The 17299-nt window shown below is 38.3% G+C and overlaps 1 protein-coding gene across 2 annotated transcripts in view; it reads right to left on the bottom strand.

The window, feature by feature from the left end:
• Positions 1 to 1414: 1414 nt before the first annotated feature.
• Positions 1415 to 17299, bottom strand: part of XPO1 (exportin 1) — a 59625-nt gene continuing 43740 nt past the window's right edge. For both annotated transcript variants that reach the window (XM_019516621.1, XM_019516622.1), the window contains 11 exons: positions 15829 to 15985; positions 15487 to 15650; positions 13465 to 13599; positions 11980 to 12163; positions 10864 to 10970; positions 9132 to 9326; positions 6123 to 6291; positions 5016 to 5150; positions 4732 to 4891; positions 4557 to 4653; positions 1415 to 3898 (listed from right to left, as the gene is read on the bottom strand). In XM_019516621.1, coding sequence (XP_019372166.1) covers positions 3752 to 3898; positions 4557 to 4653; positions 4732 to 4891; positions 5016 to 5150; positions 6123 to 6291; positions 9132 to 9326; positions 10864 to 10970; positions 11980 to 12163; positions 13465 to 13599; positions 15487 to 15650; positions 15829 to 15985 — 1650 coding nt within the window. In that variant the 3' untranslated portion in view covers positions 1415 to 3751. The remainder of the gene's footprint in view (positions 3899 to 4556; positions 4654 to 4731; positions 4892 to 5015; positions 5151 to 6122; positions 6292 to 9131; positions 9327 to 10863; positions 10971 to 11979; positions 12164 to 13464; positions 13600 to 15486; positions 15651 to 15828; positions 15986 to 17299) is intronic.

The raw sequence follows: 17299 nt of genomic DNA, 5'->3' as shown, positions 1-17299 counted from the left end.
AGAATCTAGAATTCTGTAAAATTTCAGTTCCTAAGGGAGACGGGGGAGTGGATAGAAGGTGAGAATTTTGCTCATTGCAGCACCCAAAAAAAACATTTTTTTTTTTTTTTTTTTTAAACACTTCAACTTATAAAACAAAGGACAGGACAGGACAGGACAGGAGCTCTATCTGGAAACAAAGATCATAGTGGAAGGGGCATTAAGTTGTGCAACCACATTCCAAACAAAGTCCAAGTTATTTCCAGTATTTGCAAGAAGTCTCAGCATGTTCCAGACTGTAAGCTACCTTACTGGACCCAGGACATTTTACTACAGTGTGTCATTAGCTAATCAATGGATTTTCACTTTCCACATTTTGCCAGTGCAGTATTTTCCTTTTATAGTTCTGTTGTTTGTGACAAAGTCTGGGGTCTGAAGTTTTCCTGCCTGTTGCTTAAAATGACTGGGCTGCTCCCCTTCTACATTCCATGGAGACAAGTGTTTCTAAAACATGACATTCAGCATAAATCTTAACTTTATTGAAAATGAGGACATTTTAAAAATCAATGCTTAACAGATTAGCGTACACAAACTATCACCTAAATAAAAAAGGGAAAAAAAGAAAAGGTTTGGAAAGTAATTTTGCTTCAGCTTACACTAATAAATACAGTAGTTTGAAACGGATATTTAGGGAGTGTGCACATCAGCTTTTACTAAAAATGTAAACCACTTAAAATCAGTAAATAACTTGGGTAAAAACTCATGTGAAGACAAGCCCTAAGAAGGTATAGACATACGATGTGTGTATAAGCATACAGCAAATTATTATTTTTGAAAAAAATATCATTTTATAGAAATATGCAAAGTCTAATTGTTTCCATATATAAATTAATCTGTTTATAAAATGTATGACAGTTTACACATTTGGCTCTACATATTCTTTTTTTATTCAAAGCATACATTATAACGGGTTGTTTTTAGCTGTATGTTGCAAATATTCTTGAATATAAATATGCACCTGTCCAGGTTACTTTGTTCTTAATATAGATATAAAATGACTTAACAAGGCTGTATGCACAATAGTTCTACATACTTCTTGGACCCGTAGAGAACAGTTAAAGGCACCAGTCCTTGTGAAGACAAATTAAGACGGCTGTGGATTTTCTAGGTTAATAGGAAGTTGAAGCCAGAACACATTAAGAATTTGAATTTCAACCAGCCTGATGCAGAAGTGTGCTGGATGTATTAGATGCATACACAAACAACAGTTAACTCCTTCCTTATTTATCCCATTTACTTTTTTTTTTTTTTCACAGTAGAATGCAGTCTGTGGAACACCTACGGGTTTGACTTTGTTGCAAAAGTTAATGTGTGAAAACGTGGCATTATGGAAGCAGTCTTGTCTCAATCCCAACTGCAAAGACGTAGTCCTGTAGTTTGTTTGTTTGTTTTTTTTTAAACTGAACTGAAAAATGTGGAAGTCATTTTCACATTACCGCAACTAGTTTCATTACCATTCCCTTGTTTCTGCTCTTCACTGACCAACCCTGAGCCAGCACTCAGATGATACCATCAGTTTAATATAACGGCACGTTTCTCTTAAATAAAGATATTTAACTGTAGATTTTGCACAGCAGCAATGAGGTTTTACTAGTCCATAGCTCTATAAAAGCCTGTACAAGTGGGTTATTTGTCTATGCCAAATGTGTCACTACTTTAGAATCCTCTACAATGTATTTATTATTTGTTTAGAAAGTTAAACATTATCTGGTCACTGCAGATGATGCTCAATTGGCAAACCACAACAGAAAGCTACACTTAGTCCTAGACTTCACCTTATCACCATCTGAAGAAACACCTATATAAAGAGAGAGAATAGCTGTATTACCAACAAGAATAAAGTCCCAAGACGAAAGGTTTTAGAATAACCATCCTTGCATGCACCCCATCCCCCAAAGGCTTTAAAATGGTATTGGTTCACACACCGTTTTTGTTATCAAGCCATCTACAGATACAACTCTGCCTTAACTACCAATTGAGTCAAGCAAATGGGGATATGTTCATAAGCAGAAATATGGAGCAAATATGCAAGCCCACAGAAACATTTTGCTCAGCTATGATTTATGAATACTGTTAGCTAATGATCTTTGTTTTGAAATGCACAATACAAAATATGTAAACTACAATATTCAAGTTTTATATAAAGGATCTCACAAACTGTCTAACCTTACTTCCTTTCACTACTGTACATGAATGCTGAATTTGTTTTAGTGACATTCCTATGATTACAAACCAAACTGCTCCAAAAAGAAAGCCAGCACCTATTCAAAGACTGTCATACAAAAAAGAGCAATCAAGATATTTCTTTGCTAGATGGCAAAGGAAGAACATTATGAAAAGGTTAAGGGGGCTAAACTATAAAAACTGTTAATTTCCTTTGCTTCAGAGGTATGAAGCAGAAATAGCAAAAGGCATTAAAACTATTTAAAAAAAAGTGAAAAATAAGTAGGACTTGCCAATAAATTAGTCTTGATTTAACATGGATTAAGACAGCATGCAATTTAAGGCACGGTTCCTGTACTTTATATTCACACCCTACTTTAATTCATATCAACTTTCAAGTGTAGCCAAGGCCAAGCCTCTATATTATTCTCTTATTGCATTATGCTAGCTTAATCATAATGTTAGAAATTCAAAATGATTTCTAAACTAAAAAACCCACGCATTTAAGAGCTTACTGATGAGTTATTGCATGTTAAAGTTTGTCACTGCAGTTATGGGAGTTTTACTAATTATCTAGCTCACTTGGGCTTTTTTTTTCTGGAATACAATCTTTGTGATCACAGCATTTTCATCCAATAAAAGAATAAGCCAAAGAAAAATAAATGTAAACCAAGTTTATTTTGCTTTTAAGTAGTGTTCTTAAAGCACTACAGCATGGTAAACAATGTAAATTAGTATAAGTCATCTCAAAAGCCAGAGGTTGTTTTTTTTAATGAGTTGTTAAAAAGATGCAGCCTATTCTAACAGGATAAATATTTTAACCATTTCACTTCGAGTTAATGAAGGCTCACAAATGAGCAACACTCCTCATTGAGGAAAACAAAAAGCTGTTGTCGACAAAGCGACAGCACACACACAAAAACAAAAGAACTGTGTAAAAATAACTAACTGTACTGTGTTCCCATACTCTTTTGTAGTTGCTTTACAATGGGATGATATGCACATGATCTTGCTGCAAACTTGCCGTATGACTTGCAAATACATATAGCCTAGCCTTATCACTCAGTCCAAAAGCTGCTAACTGTTCAGATAATGCAGCACTATATTCCTCTGCTTAACAATTAACTCAATTTGTTTTACTCATTACCTTTTCTTCCAGGCTGCAGGGCAGACTAGAAAAAAAGTGATCCCTAATTAAAAATTGGTACTCTTACGGAGAACTGTATAATTTTGGAATAGACTTTACAAGTTGGGTTTTGACTCCTTTCCCTGTAGCCACAAAATGGGCATGAAGTATTATTTTTTTAAAATGCCTTAATTCTTAACTTCATGCAAATCTAAATAAAGATGACCAAAACAAAAGCTTAAACAATGGAAGGATATTTCACAGAAAATTTCTTATACAAAAAACACATAAGAAAAAGGGCCACTAGGTGACATTTTAATTTACAAATTGGCATCATTTTGGTCAACAAATATCCAAGTGCCGTTTTCTTCTATCACAACAAAGCTGCACAGAAAGAAAACTGCATAACTTGTTTTATGATTTTTAATCACACATTTCCTCAGGAATTTCATGTGGATTAAGGATGCCAGGGACAGACATCTGAAGTTTATGTTTTTCCTCTTGAGCCTGTCGAAGAGCTGTTTCTCTTTCTTCCAAGAATAAGTCAGATGTGTCTTCACCTGCAAATTCCTGAATAATTCATAAACAACATTAGTAAAATACTAAATGCTCTGAAAACAAAGTGTCAAAATAAACTTCCAAGTTAATATGTAGTTATTACAGAAATCTTAAAAAGTTTTAATATGCATGTTGTTGCTTTTAAAATCTGAATCAGCACAAAGGAATAATGCTTCTAGTGCATGATGGTCACATTTTTACTACTGCAACACTGCCCCCCCCCCCATCAGGTTCCTGTTTTAGGTGGTTTTTTCGGTTACATTTAACACTAGGCATCATTACTGAATCAGAATATTAAGAACTTTGTAAAAATACTGCATTTGAGATTGCTTTGCTGAGGGCTACATCTTGAGTTCTACACCCTTAAAAAGGAGAAAGAATATAAATTCAGACACTGGGAGAACTAAAAACAAAAACTATGCTGTAAACCACTAGTACGGTAAAACAGAAACCTGGGCGACTTGTAAATATGCAAGTGCGATGAGTATCGTTAGATATCTGAGGTTATCATTGAAGGAAATTAAGATAGGTTAAAGCTAGAAATCCAACCAAAACCTGAAAAAAAGTTAAGAGCATGAATCATCACATGCCTTCTACAAGTCAATCAGGTGCTTCCATTTTAAAACTCCCCCACATTAAATAGTCATGCAAGAGTATTAAACTAATTTACCTTAATTTGGACTAGGAAATCCCTTAGATGTTCTTTGAATGCAGGAATATCCTGATTTAAACTGAAGAGTCCTGTTACAAATAGCTTAACCTGTGCACTAAATGTAAACAGACTAATTAGTACATCAAACATCAGAGCAGCAATGAAAGATTCAAAAAAGTCACAACATACTTACTCTTGCAGATGAGGAAATGCAGATTTAAGAAGATTAGCAACATACTCCTGAATAAACATTTGGTTGTTTACAGGATTTCCGGGGTTTAAGGGAGTACTTATTTTTCCTTCTTCTACTAAATTGAACATATATGCAAGTATTGATGCATGCATTGTCAAACCTGTGAAAAACGACAGAAATGAAATTAGGGTGTAGGTTGTAGCAGAAATGAAATTTGTACTCATATGAACAATAAATGCTTTCAAGTTTAAAGGGTGTCTATTAATTCTCTCAAACCTTCTTACCAGCTGTGTGTGAAGTGTCTGTGACAACAGAGAAAATATGCTGAAGAATATCACAGAAGTAAGTCTGATAAAAACTCTGGGCAGCAGCTTCCTCTTGCGCAACGTTTTGTAATAGCGTATACAGTATCTGAAGGCCTGGAATAATCAATAAAAGATGGGGTTGACTACTACTAATAAAAATACAACCCTTAATATATCAGCTTGTCTTCATAGGAAGTTGCCCACATCCAAAAAAGCACTACAACATGGTAAACAAAGCAAGTTAGCAAGTCGTCTCAGAAACCACACGGGTATTTTGGGGTTTTTTTTAAATGAGTTATTATAAAAGATGCAGCGTATTGCAATGGGATAAATTTTATATTTTTCAAACACACAATTCTGAATTTTTAAATTTCTTAAGTTATTAAATAGAACTTTTAAAGACAGTTAACAGTTCTATCTCCACAGCCAGAAGAAGGCTGCATCCATATTTTTGTGGATTTGCTTACTAATTACAAAGCATCCAATGAGCTAAGAACCTTGTTCTTGACCTTTAAGATCTCATCCATTGCCAGATAAGACATCCACCAACTCCCACCTTTGATGTAACACATTGTTTTATATTTTGCTATTACAACTACATAAAAGCATGCCAAAGCCACCCATAGAAGTCAAACTCCAAGTACTCAGAATATGGGTTTTGGTTTTTTTTAAGCCTCCCCAGTAAGCAGATAGGATCAAACTGAAAAAAAAAACATTCTTGAGTTTAGACAACCTAGAGAACAAGCTATGCAAAATGGGGGGAGGGGAGAAGCAAATCTAAAGTCCGTGACCTTCCAGAGTATTTTAAGGAACTCAAGTTGTATTCCCCATCCAGTTTCTTTTTGGAAAAAAACAACTTGCATTCAAGTATTTTTAACTTATATTCTTGGAGATGCACCAGAAGCCAGGAAAAAAATTAATAAGCACCCTCAGGAAGTACGACCACAGGATCAGCATATACGCAATCCACAAGCTTAAGTCTTGTAGTTTAATATAGGTTTGCTTTTGCCTTGCCATATTCCTATCCTATAAAAAAAATGAAACAGGCAAGCCTTCAAATCTGCAATATGTGTAACTTGAATCTACCTGTATCTGCAACATTTCTCATTGTATGTTTGAAGGCCCAAATAATAGAATCCAAAACTAGTTTGAACTGTGCAGGTGGAATGGCCAGGAATGCTGGAAAGCAATGAGAATTTACTGCTTGAAGTAGTAAGAAAAAGTTTGTTCTATGTTCAGGATATTCTTCAAAGTCCTAAAAGAGAATACATAAAAAATGAAATTTTAAGCTCCTTAAATATCAACAGTACATAATGTCAACTGTCACAAACAAAAATTCAATGCCAAAATGAGTAAACTTTTCAACTAAGGATAAATCTTTTTCCTTTAAAAATTATAAATCACACAGGGACAGCACATGGGCTTTATGCAAGTATTCTGAAAGGCCAGCATGTTCTGAAAAAACTTATTAGTCAAGCCAGAGTTTATTATGGTTATCAAGCAGGAACTGTTTAAATTAGTGATAAGCTATTTAAGTTTCTTTCCACAACTGTCTGGCAACATTAAAATCTAAGGGGTCAGCACAGAAAAGCTCCTGTTACAGCAGAATAGGGGGAATAGAATTTTTTCAAAAACCACATAAAACCACTGCCTGGTGAGGCGCCATAGTTGGGAGAAATACATCATGTACTGGACAGCATGGGTGTGTGCAGGGAAGGTCAGTGCTAACAGACCTTTAGAAGAACAGGAACACAGAAACACACCATCTTCCAAGATGCTCTGAGATCCACCCAAAAACAATGATCCTCAAGTTCTGTAACTTGCAGGCTGTGCCTATTTCCTCTGAACAACAAAATGCCAGTTTTTCTGAATTTTTTCTTATTGCCTGATCATGTAACAATGGTTGATATAGGGGACACACACTCATTAACTGAGCAACTTAATTCCAAATGTACAAATTTCTTTCCTGCATAGTGAGCTGGAGACACCCAGTGATAGAAAATTAAGAAGAAATTGTCTAATGTTCAGAACAGTAAATTTAAAAACTACCTTGAGATCACAAAAGCAATAACGTTTTAGAACATCTGGATACAAGTTTAAATGCCACACTACTTCAAGCAGACAAGGTTCTTTGGGTGAATCTGGTATCTTTTATTAGACCAACTCAAATAGTTGGAAAACATTTTTTAGCATGCTTTCAGGTTTAAAAACCCTTCATCAGGCCTCAGCCTGACAAAGGGTTTTTAAACCCAAAAGCTTGCTAAATTTTTCCCCAGCTATTTAAGGTGGTCTAAAAAAAGATATCAGATTCACCCAAAGAACCTTGTCCGCCAATGTCCTTAAACCAACATGGCTACGACCTACAGTCCTGTAATTTTACTTCAAAAGTACTTCGGCTCTGGTGTTTCTCTGTTTAAAAGCCCTGCAGTTTAAAATTATTTCTGGTATCTTATTTTGCTTAGTAAATTAGCAATTCATGTTTCACATAGTGAATTAATGTATCTTCTAACGTAAGGGGGATCTTCACTATTAGCTAAGATTTAGGTGCCATGCAACACTACAAGCATTTCAGACAGTGCACACCTATACTTGTGAGGTCTAGCCTGATAAAAAAAATTGAGCTGATACTGATGGTCAATTATCAAATGAGCCATTCGATTGTTGATATGGGGTCCAGCAGCTTGCAGAGTAGTGTAGAGAGACTTGGTACTGTTAATACTTTGAAAAAATTTTCTGGTTGTGTGAGCCCTACTATTCCAGGAGTATCACTCTCTGGTACAGTTCCATTATATCAGAATTATTCATGCTTGCACCATACATGTATTTTAGTATGGGAGGACTATTTTTACCGAAACAAACAAAAAACAAAGTCTGACCACTTGGTACAATGGTTACCAAGCTGTGACCTTCAGGGACACACAGCTAGCACATCCTCTGCTTCCAGCTATACAGATCATAAGCTTATCATTGCAAGTTCTCCTAGATGCCAAGACTCTAATAACGTATTTTTAAAGCTTGGCTGCCTAGACTTTATGTTTAAATCCATATTTAGGTATGCCGTTAAGACAACCCAGGTTAGGAAAACTTGGTTCCCAAGACAAAAATAAAACCGAAAAAAAATCCACTCCCCCAAATACTTTTGCATACAAGCAACAGTACATAAATGCAAAATGATGAGGTGGCTCATAAAATGCTACCATATTTTTTCATATACTACACAACCTCAAGACAGATAAGCAACATTTTTCCCTCATCATTCTGCCTTTCAAAACCATCTTTCCTAGAAAATACTAGTAAGTATGGCATTTTTGCAGGGGAACCACCAGCAGCTACAGCACAGCAGGGGAAGCAAAAGCCTGTTACTGCTCTGTTAGCCCCCTAGCTGCAGGACAGCCCAACCTCTTCTCTGCTCAAGCTGAAGTGGGCAGGCAGCCAGCAGCACCTGCAGAGCTGGTTGAGAGTGCACCCAGCTCAAGAAGGGCAGGGCATTTTGGCTCCAGCAGGTACTGACCCTCAGTTGGCCTGGCAGCAGCTACCAACTGCCCACCCAGCTCAGTTCCAGAAAAGGAGCTGGGCAGTTCCAGTTCAATGCCTGCTGAGTCAGCTGAGGGCTGAACCTGCTAAAGTTGAACTGCTTTGCCAGGTGGGTCCTAGGCCAATTCAGCAGGTCTCTGCTTAGCTGCCTAGCCCATGTGGCTCAAGCAGCAGGCAGGCCAGTTTCAGCACAACTGGGCCTTCTGCTTCTTGCTTCTACATTTAGGATGCACACACCTCAACTTCCTGCAGCTCATTTTCAGAAAAGGTACATGTCACATTTGATTAAGTAAGGTATCTTTGATAAGATTATGACTAATTTGTAAATTCCAATATCTTAGCATTTGCTAAGTCAGCTGAGAGTCAGGTCAGTTCAAGTAGAGGGAGCAAGGAAATGCTATAATAGGTCTACCTTATACTTTAAATACTGCCACCCACTGAAGCATCTAAGGATCTTTCATCAAGTCAACAGCAATGGCCAAGTCAGTAGCAGATCTGAATCTCTAGCTCTCTTTAATCAGTGTAGTACACCACATGAAAGACTGCACATTAAACACATACCTTATTGATCATATTTAACGTGCATTCAAAAACAGCATCAAATATCTGAGGTATTTCAGCAGTAATATGTCCCCCAAGCTTGTTTACAATGATAGCCATTGTACTAAGTACTTCAGGTTCTCTAGCAGCTGGAACGTTTCTCTGGTAGTCGATAAGAACTGCATCCAACAGGGGAGGAACAAAATTTTCAGCTACCTGGCAAAGAAAAGCAGTGCACCGTTTAATTATCAAAGCAAGCCTTTTATAGCAGACTCTAAGGGCAATTTTACACACAAGTCCAACATGTTCTGACTACAGCACGGAGCAGACTCGATTAATCAAGTCTGCTGCAGCGTTCTAATCAGAATGCTACAGCATCTTGTGTATGCAGTGTCCTGCATTTCAAAATGGCAGAAGGGGCACTATAACTAAAGTTCATTTGAGCTTTAAAGTGCCCCCCCCCCCCCCAATACATCTCGGGATGTAAGATGCCCCTGCCATTTTGAAATGCAGGACACCAATTTCATGAGATGCCAGGGTCATCTTACATCCCAAGAACTGCTCTAATTAAAACACACTCCCCCGCAACCTACCTCAAAACACATGTATAGGCACCCTAGTTTTTTTTACTTACCATATTTACTCAAATAAGACAACCTTTAATACAAGATGACTCCCAAATTCAGTGTTTATACAGTTATTTTTCAGATGTAGAATCTAATTATTGGAGGTCTGCCTTGAATTTGCTCCCCTCCTACTGCTACAGCAGAGAAAATAAATCCCCCACTTCTTCCCCCTGCAACTACTTCACCTCTTCATTACTGTCAGACCCTGCTCTCTTTGAGCTGTAATAATTTGCATATAGTACCCATATACTAATTTCATCCAGAATTGATGCATGTTGCCTTTTTTTTTTTTTTTGGAAACCACTGCAAGTTTTAGCACAGGTACTCCATAAACACACTTTTGCACAGCAGAGCCAACAGCATTTCAAGCTATGGTGACCCCACAACTCAGTACTTGTGCATATTCCAGGCAACACCCCCACCAAAGGAATCCATGCGCTAATTAGCCCCTTGCTCATGACAGGAACTGGGTGTTCTTGTCATGAGTCTTGGGATCCTTCAAAAATTTATTTGCAGATGAGACACAGGGCAACCTGGTCTGGCTTCACCTCATGGAGGGCAGGGCTACACATCATGAGACCGGCTAAAAGAAGGGGCGACAAAAATTCTGGGTGAACAGTTTGGGGCCCTGCTTGGTGCAGCTGTAGGAGTAAAAAGTTGAAATGTATGCCATGTAAGTGATAGACAGGGTTTCTTTGTATGCCAATGTAAGATGAGGGGCTTTCCCTCCCCATGCTGACTGGGGGGAAAAAAAAAAGCTTCCCTGTATTTGAAGAAATACAGTATGTGACTACATCTCAATTTCTCTTTAATAGAAAAAAAAAAAAGGAGTTTACATAATGTGCACACTTTTATCATACAACCAACAATTGTTCCTTTAAAAATTTACTTTTTGGTAACATTTCCCTTAACTTCGTTCTTGCCTCAGAGTATTGTTCAAATAGATCCATTTCAACTGAAACTTGACTGCAGCTCAACAGTATTCTATCATGATGCAAGTAAACCACCCATGCCTTCAGTATACGTTGTGTTTTAGATTTCCCAAAAAATGACAACATTTTTTGATATGCCATAATTATTGATTTTTTCAAAGTAGATGGTTTTATGGACAGTTAACATTTACTTACCATCTGAGGATCATTGGACCTGCTCACCCAACCAGAAATTAGTTTTAAAGTTTCCCTTTTTACTGTCCTCATACTTCTAATCAAAGGTTGCTTTGTAACCATTTCACCTGAAAAATTTTAAAATTTCAGTTAAGGATATTAATTTAAATTTATTGTAGAAACTTAGTACAACAATTTCAAGTGCGAGACTTAACAACTGGATTCATTCTAGTAGTCAGCAGACGTACATTCATTCTAGTAGTCAGCAGACGTACAAAGAGTTTATGTTCATGTGCACAGAAGACACCTATAGTTATTGTCATTCCATTTCCCAGTGGACATCTAGCCACAAGTGTAGCATGCACCTTAAAGCAAGTGTAAAACTAAAGGAGCTTTACAAGTCAGAAACTCAACTGCATTTATGAAGCTACATGGGATGTCTGGTACAAGTCAACTGATGGGGAATCTTTTACCTTACACAGTCAAACGTGTGACCTAAACTTTAGTGTCCTTTAGAATCTTCACATGTTTTTGGGGAGGCAAAGAAGGTCTTCCACACTTTTGACCTTGTTCTCTGTATCATCTTTCTGAAGAGGAATTGCAAATCTCTCACATATGCCAGTTATACTACTACTAGATAGGCATAAGAAGTATCTCTCAACTTCACTATGTCCCAAGCTCTAGTTGCACTGTTTCCAAATGATTAATCAAGCATCTTGGCAAGGAAGACCAGTAAAGTCTACTAGCTCCAGATATTTAAGTTTCTTAAAAAATCGTAAGTGGTTCACAAAAAATAGATTACAATTTTTTCCCCCCAAAAGCATTCTAGAGCTTTATTACAATGCATGGGAGACATGTTTTACAGCTCTGCAAACTGTTTTGGACTAAGAGATTACAATCTCTTCACCAAAACACGTGAAGGAATTTGATTTGAAAAAAGAACCAATAAAGCTCTTGATCATGAGAAAAAAAATACTTATGTAAGCCATATTTTCTACAGCCTTAATTTCACCTTCATGCCTCAGCTTCCTAACCTGTAAAATGAGGATGGTGTATCGCTCCTCAAATGACATGCTTTGAAATGCAAGGAAAACACTATTATTCTCATTTTCACAAATAACACATAGAACATCTTACCATTTGCCTGAATAGCTGCAGAAATGTTTTCACTTAGGCACTTGTATACATTCAGCATATCTAAATAAATTCTTCCAAGCTGAATCACAAAGGGGTGGCCGACTGCTTTACATGCTCTTACGTTTGTTTTCAGGATGCTACCCAGCTGTTTAACTGTTTCAGGATCCTTCAGAATATCAACATTCTGTTGAAAACAACAACTGAAATCAGGTCTGCTCAGTAAGGGAGTCAGTTAAGATGCTGAAGTTAAGATTCAAAAATGGTCACTGAAAGCACACTAGTTAAGAGAGAAAGGCTGAAGAATCTGCCACTGGAGAAAACAGGCCCTATACTGCTGCTCAGGGCTTTTAACAAAGATAGCAGGAAGACTGGTAGGATGAACCCTGGATTACTTTGGTTTTACTCCTCAGAAGTAGTAGTACACTAAGTATACAAGCAACAATGCTAACACTAGCCAAATGGAAGAGAAAAACACTGGAATAGGGGACTAAGAAAAGAACAGACTAGAAAATGAAACAGAGGGAGAAACTTGCTTTAGTCTAAAATTCAGAACAGTATTAAGTGAGACTCCATGAAGAATCACTCTTCACTGCATAGACTCCTGCAATGGGATCAGAAAGAGGAGCAATCTGGAAAAACTGGAGGTTTAAATAGGGGATTAGAAACGTCTATTTTCCTCCTTGCCACCTTCTTGAATAAACGGTATGTTTTTCGGAGAGAGTTCACATTTGAGATTTTCAAACAATTCTCTCCTACCTGGCACACTGACATGTTGGGAGAGGTAGCTGGTCTCCCAAAGATCATGCACAGGTAAAAACTGATATTATGTTGCTTTTTTTTTTTTTAAACAGACTATAAACATGTCCATTTTCCCATTTATTCCCCTTGCTTGTTTTTGCAATTTTTAATGTTATATCATGCCAACCATACTACTGGACAGCTTAAGCCAGATCTTTCCAGAACTAATCCACAAAATGCCTAGGGACCTACTTAATTTGCAGCTTAGTCACAGCAGGAAGAACCAATTTCATGGGCATTTCCTGGTGGCTTGGTCCCTCACCATTGATTGGCAATGGCCCCAGGGGGAAGACTGCCATCTTGGCTGATGGCTGCCCTTCATGTGGTCCCACCTCTAGCCGCTGACTGGCAGAGAGGCCATTGCGGTCGGGAGGGGGAGAAGGGGAGGGAGGATCACAAAGACCCATGGCCATCATCTTGGCTGCTGATTGCCATACCACCAGCTGGTGCCTTCATCTCCCAGGTGGGCTGCGAAGGCAGCTAGGAACACTGGCTCCCACTGGGGAGCCAGGACTTTATTTTTATTTTTTTCAGTTTGATTTCATGATTTCTGCAAAAATTGTGAAGTAGTTCCCCAACAATGCCCCACTAAGCACCAAAAACTTTACTGGAAACCCAACATTTAACAAAATATCCTTAACTAAATATATAAATTTTAAACACCATTAACACTTCTGTAACTCTTACTTTTGTTGCTTGTTGAATTATACTGTCCCACACTTGATTAGGGAGCAACATGTACTTTTCTATCAGATGCTCTTGTACAGTTTGGTCAGTCTGTGCCCCAATCATGTATCCAACAGCTTCATAGAACGTATGAACCTAATTAGAACCAAAAAAAATGAAATGGAAGGTTTTAAAGAGTCAAGACAAAACTCTGCTTACAGTCATTACTGCATCTCCAGTCATTTACGCATTTTGTTTACAAAATATTATAGCTGAAAACCGTTTTCAAAGTCTGGAAGTTTACCCATTTTTACACTTCATCAATATTCTATATTTTAAAGAAACAAGTATCACTATAAAGCACATTTTTCAGCATCTGCTGTAGAGTCTACTAAAAACACTAAAACCTGAGGCATATGTAAGTTTTTGCATTTATCTGGCTTTATCAACTGTAGTCCTGATTTGGAGAGAGAATAATTTCCTCAGTAGGTACAGTATTTTCTCAGTATCAGTCAGGGATGACAGCAGAGGTCCACAAGTGGCCTGGGCAGCCTGCGTGGCACAGGAAGGGGAAGGGGCAGGCAGCAATGGCAACTAGGACAGGAAGCAAAAAGAAGAACAGCAGATTGAACCAGGAGCACAGGAAAGGAAGCAGAAAGCAGAGCAGTGGATCAAGCTGGGGAAGGGGATCAGAGTGGCACTCAGGAGGATACAGGGCTAATTTGTTGCACCTCTGCCAGAAAAACTGCAAACCCTGCCCCCCAACTAATCTATAAGTAGCTATGCCTGGAATGCTTTATGAAGGAGCAACAGTTGGACACCCATGATTTCCCTACCATCTCTGCCCCCAATCACTGGGAGATAATGAAAAGAGCTCTGTAGTCCAAAGCAGGTGGATATTGTAGAGGACCATGCTCAGCAGCTGAAGAATGAAGCAGAGCTCCACAACCAGCTTAGTTATGAAAGAAGATTAAAAGCAGCTAGGATAAGTTTGTTGAGAAGATACAAGAAGGGAAATGCTGGGTCTCCACAGAAAGCATAATATGTAGAGTTTATAGTTTTTCCCCTTCATATTGCCACAGCGGTCAGCAGCTTTTTTCTTTTTTGCTTCTCTCAGAAGCACTGGGTGTTGGCTGTAGTTGAGGCTAGGGATTTTTGACCAGTGTGTGATAATATTCCTGCTAGGACTAAAGCCTGGAGGTTCCCCTACTCGGGGGTTAAAACAAATCTATTTGGAATTAAGAAGGAAGTCTACCCCATGGGTTAGACAGGTATGGACTGGGGGGGGGGGAAGGGTTCTGCCTCCCTTATCATGGGGAACAGCCCTCTTGCTTGAATCTCTTGAGGGCATTTCAACAGCCCTTGTAGCAGCAGGACACCGACCACTCTTGTCCCCTTGCTTTAACTGTTGCTTTTAGTGTCTCTGGGCAACATGACTTGTAGTTCTGCTACACAGAGCTGACTGCATAGTTTTAGGAGTAGGTTAGATGAGGACTTCTATGGAATGGTTTGAATAAGGATGATGTTACTTCGAGCAGGGGGCTGGGGGCAAGATGGCTCCACAAGGCCCTACACCAAACCTACTTTTCTATGAGTCCACAGGTTTTAGTAGTGTCTTCAAATACTACTGCAATAATAGCATACTATATTGAAAATTCAAGAATCACTAGGGATGAGTACTTGAAAAATTTAGCCTAAAATTATTCAGCTTAGGGCTATTTATTTTCTGATGAGAGTTACAGCCATTAAAGTTAACCACTTATTCTTTTAAAGAGGAGATGGAACCTACTTGAAGGATGCCAAATAAAACCTTATGCAATGTTATTCCGTCTTCTTGTAAGCTGCCCTGAATCTTTGTTGGGAAACGTGGCATATGAAACATGATTACATCAGATTAGTGCCATTGTACTTTCTTCCATTAACAAGACTACAAGTATTAGTCTGGTCTCCTGAAAACCATTACTAGTAAACCTTCACTATGGCTTTCGTATTTTTCTTTTTTTGTATTACATAAAAGTTACCTAACCACTGAATTAGATTTACCTGTTGTGGCTGAAGGTCGCAAATGATTGTATTAATATTATTCAGTATCTCGTCAATAAATGGCATGACTTCTCCCACTTGGACCTGAACAAAATGTCGGCGGCATTTCTGTGCTATTTTTATGAAGGTATCACAAGCCATGTCCTGGACACCATCATGAGTCTCTAAATTAAAAAAAAAAAACAAGAACAAAAAAACCCCACACTTACTGAGACCCTTATGTTCAATATAAAAGTTACAAAAGTCTGAAGATTACATGTTACCATCCCAACACTTTCAGCACTTGTCACAAGAAATTCAAGTATCTGAATCAAGAACATGTGAAATTTCAGTCATATTTACCATGCATGAACTCAAACAGCTTGTTAACTACCGTCTTCAAAAATTTCCAGTGCGCTCTCAAAAAACGTGGATATTGACCTACTATATACATGATATTTGATGCAATGATAGCTTTGTTATCTTTCCCTCGCTTTTGTTCGCAGAGTCCCAAAAGGTCCTATAAGAAAAAAAAAAAATCTCTTTTAGTTTTCTTTTCAAATATTTACTTCGTCCATTTCCTTAAGTGCAATGGGACAAGATTCAGAACACTACCACAGCTGTTAAAATCAACATACCAGGAAAACCTTGAAAACAGCCAAACTCAAGTTTTGCTAGGTGTTTCAAAAGCATTGAACAGATTCAATTACAAAGCTGGAAATACAGTTGCTGTTTTTTTCCCCCCCCACAATTCCAAACAACTTTCTAGACAGCAATTATTACTGTATTTACTTGAATGCAAGACAAGATTTTTCCCTCCAATCACCATGGGGAAAGAGCCAGCACTAAATACATTGGCCATCATTATACTATTGCTAAATGCAGCATATGCTCAGTAAATGGAAACCAACTATCAAGCTGATTAAATGCAACCAACACTGAGCATGAATGTAAAACATGACTACTGACAGATGTGAAAAACAACAGCAAAACACCACAAACAAGAAAACTAGCAATTTAGTGGAAGAGGACATGTATTAGTTTGACCTGGCTCTGCAGCATCTGTATACATCGTATGCTTCAGCGGGTCTTTTTGGTGCTTTTAATAGCTGATCTATTTAATTGGCTAATAGCAAAAAGTGCCAAAAAAACCATGATGAAGCACTCAATCTATGCAGACACTGGGTGAGCCAGGTCAAACCAGCACAACTAATTCTGGACATGCGCTGCACTTGGTGTGTGGGGATGCCAAGCTTAAATGTGCTGTTGTTTTGTTTTTTCCATTTTTCTAAGCAGCCCATATTGGGCAAACATGCTGATATAACTTTTATTTTTTTTGCAGGGGTGGCATCCTACTTGTAAGCCCCAGCTCCAAAAGCCTTGGAGTTCAGATGCCCCCTCGTCTTCCTTGTTCTGGCCAAAAGGCTGAAGAGCAGCTAGAGGAAAAGCCCAAAAGCAGTCCCCTACTGCCACAAAAACACCAACACTCGGAGCCACAAACTAGTTACCCAGAATCCCCATGTCACCCCCTCTCAGCCTGTCGCATATGATTGTGGCCCTGCCCTCCATGAGGTGAAGCTAGACCAGGTTGCTCTGCTATGTCTCACCTGCAGGATCCTAGGATTCTTGACAATCTAATCTTAAGGTCTAATTGCTCCACCATTTATTAGGAAATGTTTGCTTCTGCTGAAGAAACTAAAATACCTATACAGGAGTGGGCCAACCCATGCCATGTGTGCAACAAGCTGCTGCATGTAGCATGCAAGCCCTGGGCACTCAGTAAAGTGAGGTGCCAGATGGAGGAAAAGGGGACTCAAATCTCTGGCTGTGGGGC

The sequence above is a fragment of the Gavialis gangeticus genome, unplaced genomic scaffold, assembly GCF_001723915.1.
Source record: "Gavialis gangeticus isolate Ggan-Ray unplaced genomic scaffold, GavGan_comp1, whole genome shotgun sequence".
Taxonomy (NCBI): domain Eukaryota; kingdom Metazoa; phylum Chordata; order Crocodylia; family Gavialidae; genus Gavialis; species Gavialis gangeticus.
The sequence above is the reverse complement of the archived record's forward strand: the minus strand, read 5'-3'. Positions and strand labels throughout refer to the sequence as shown.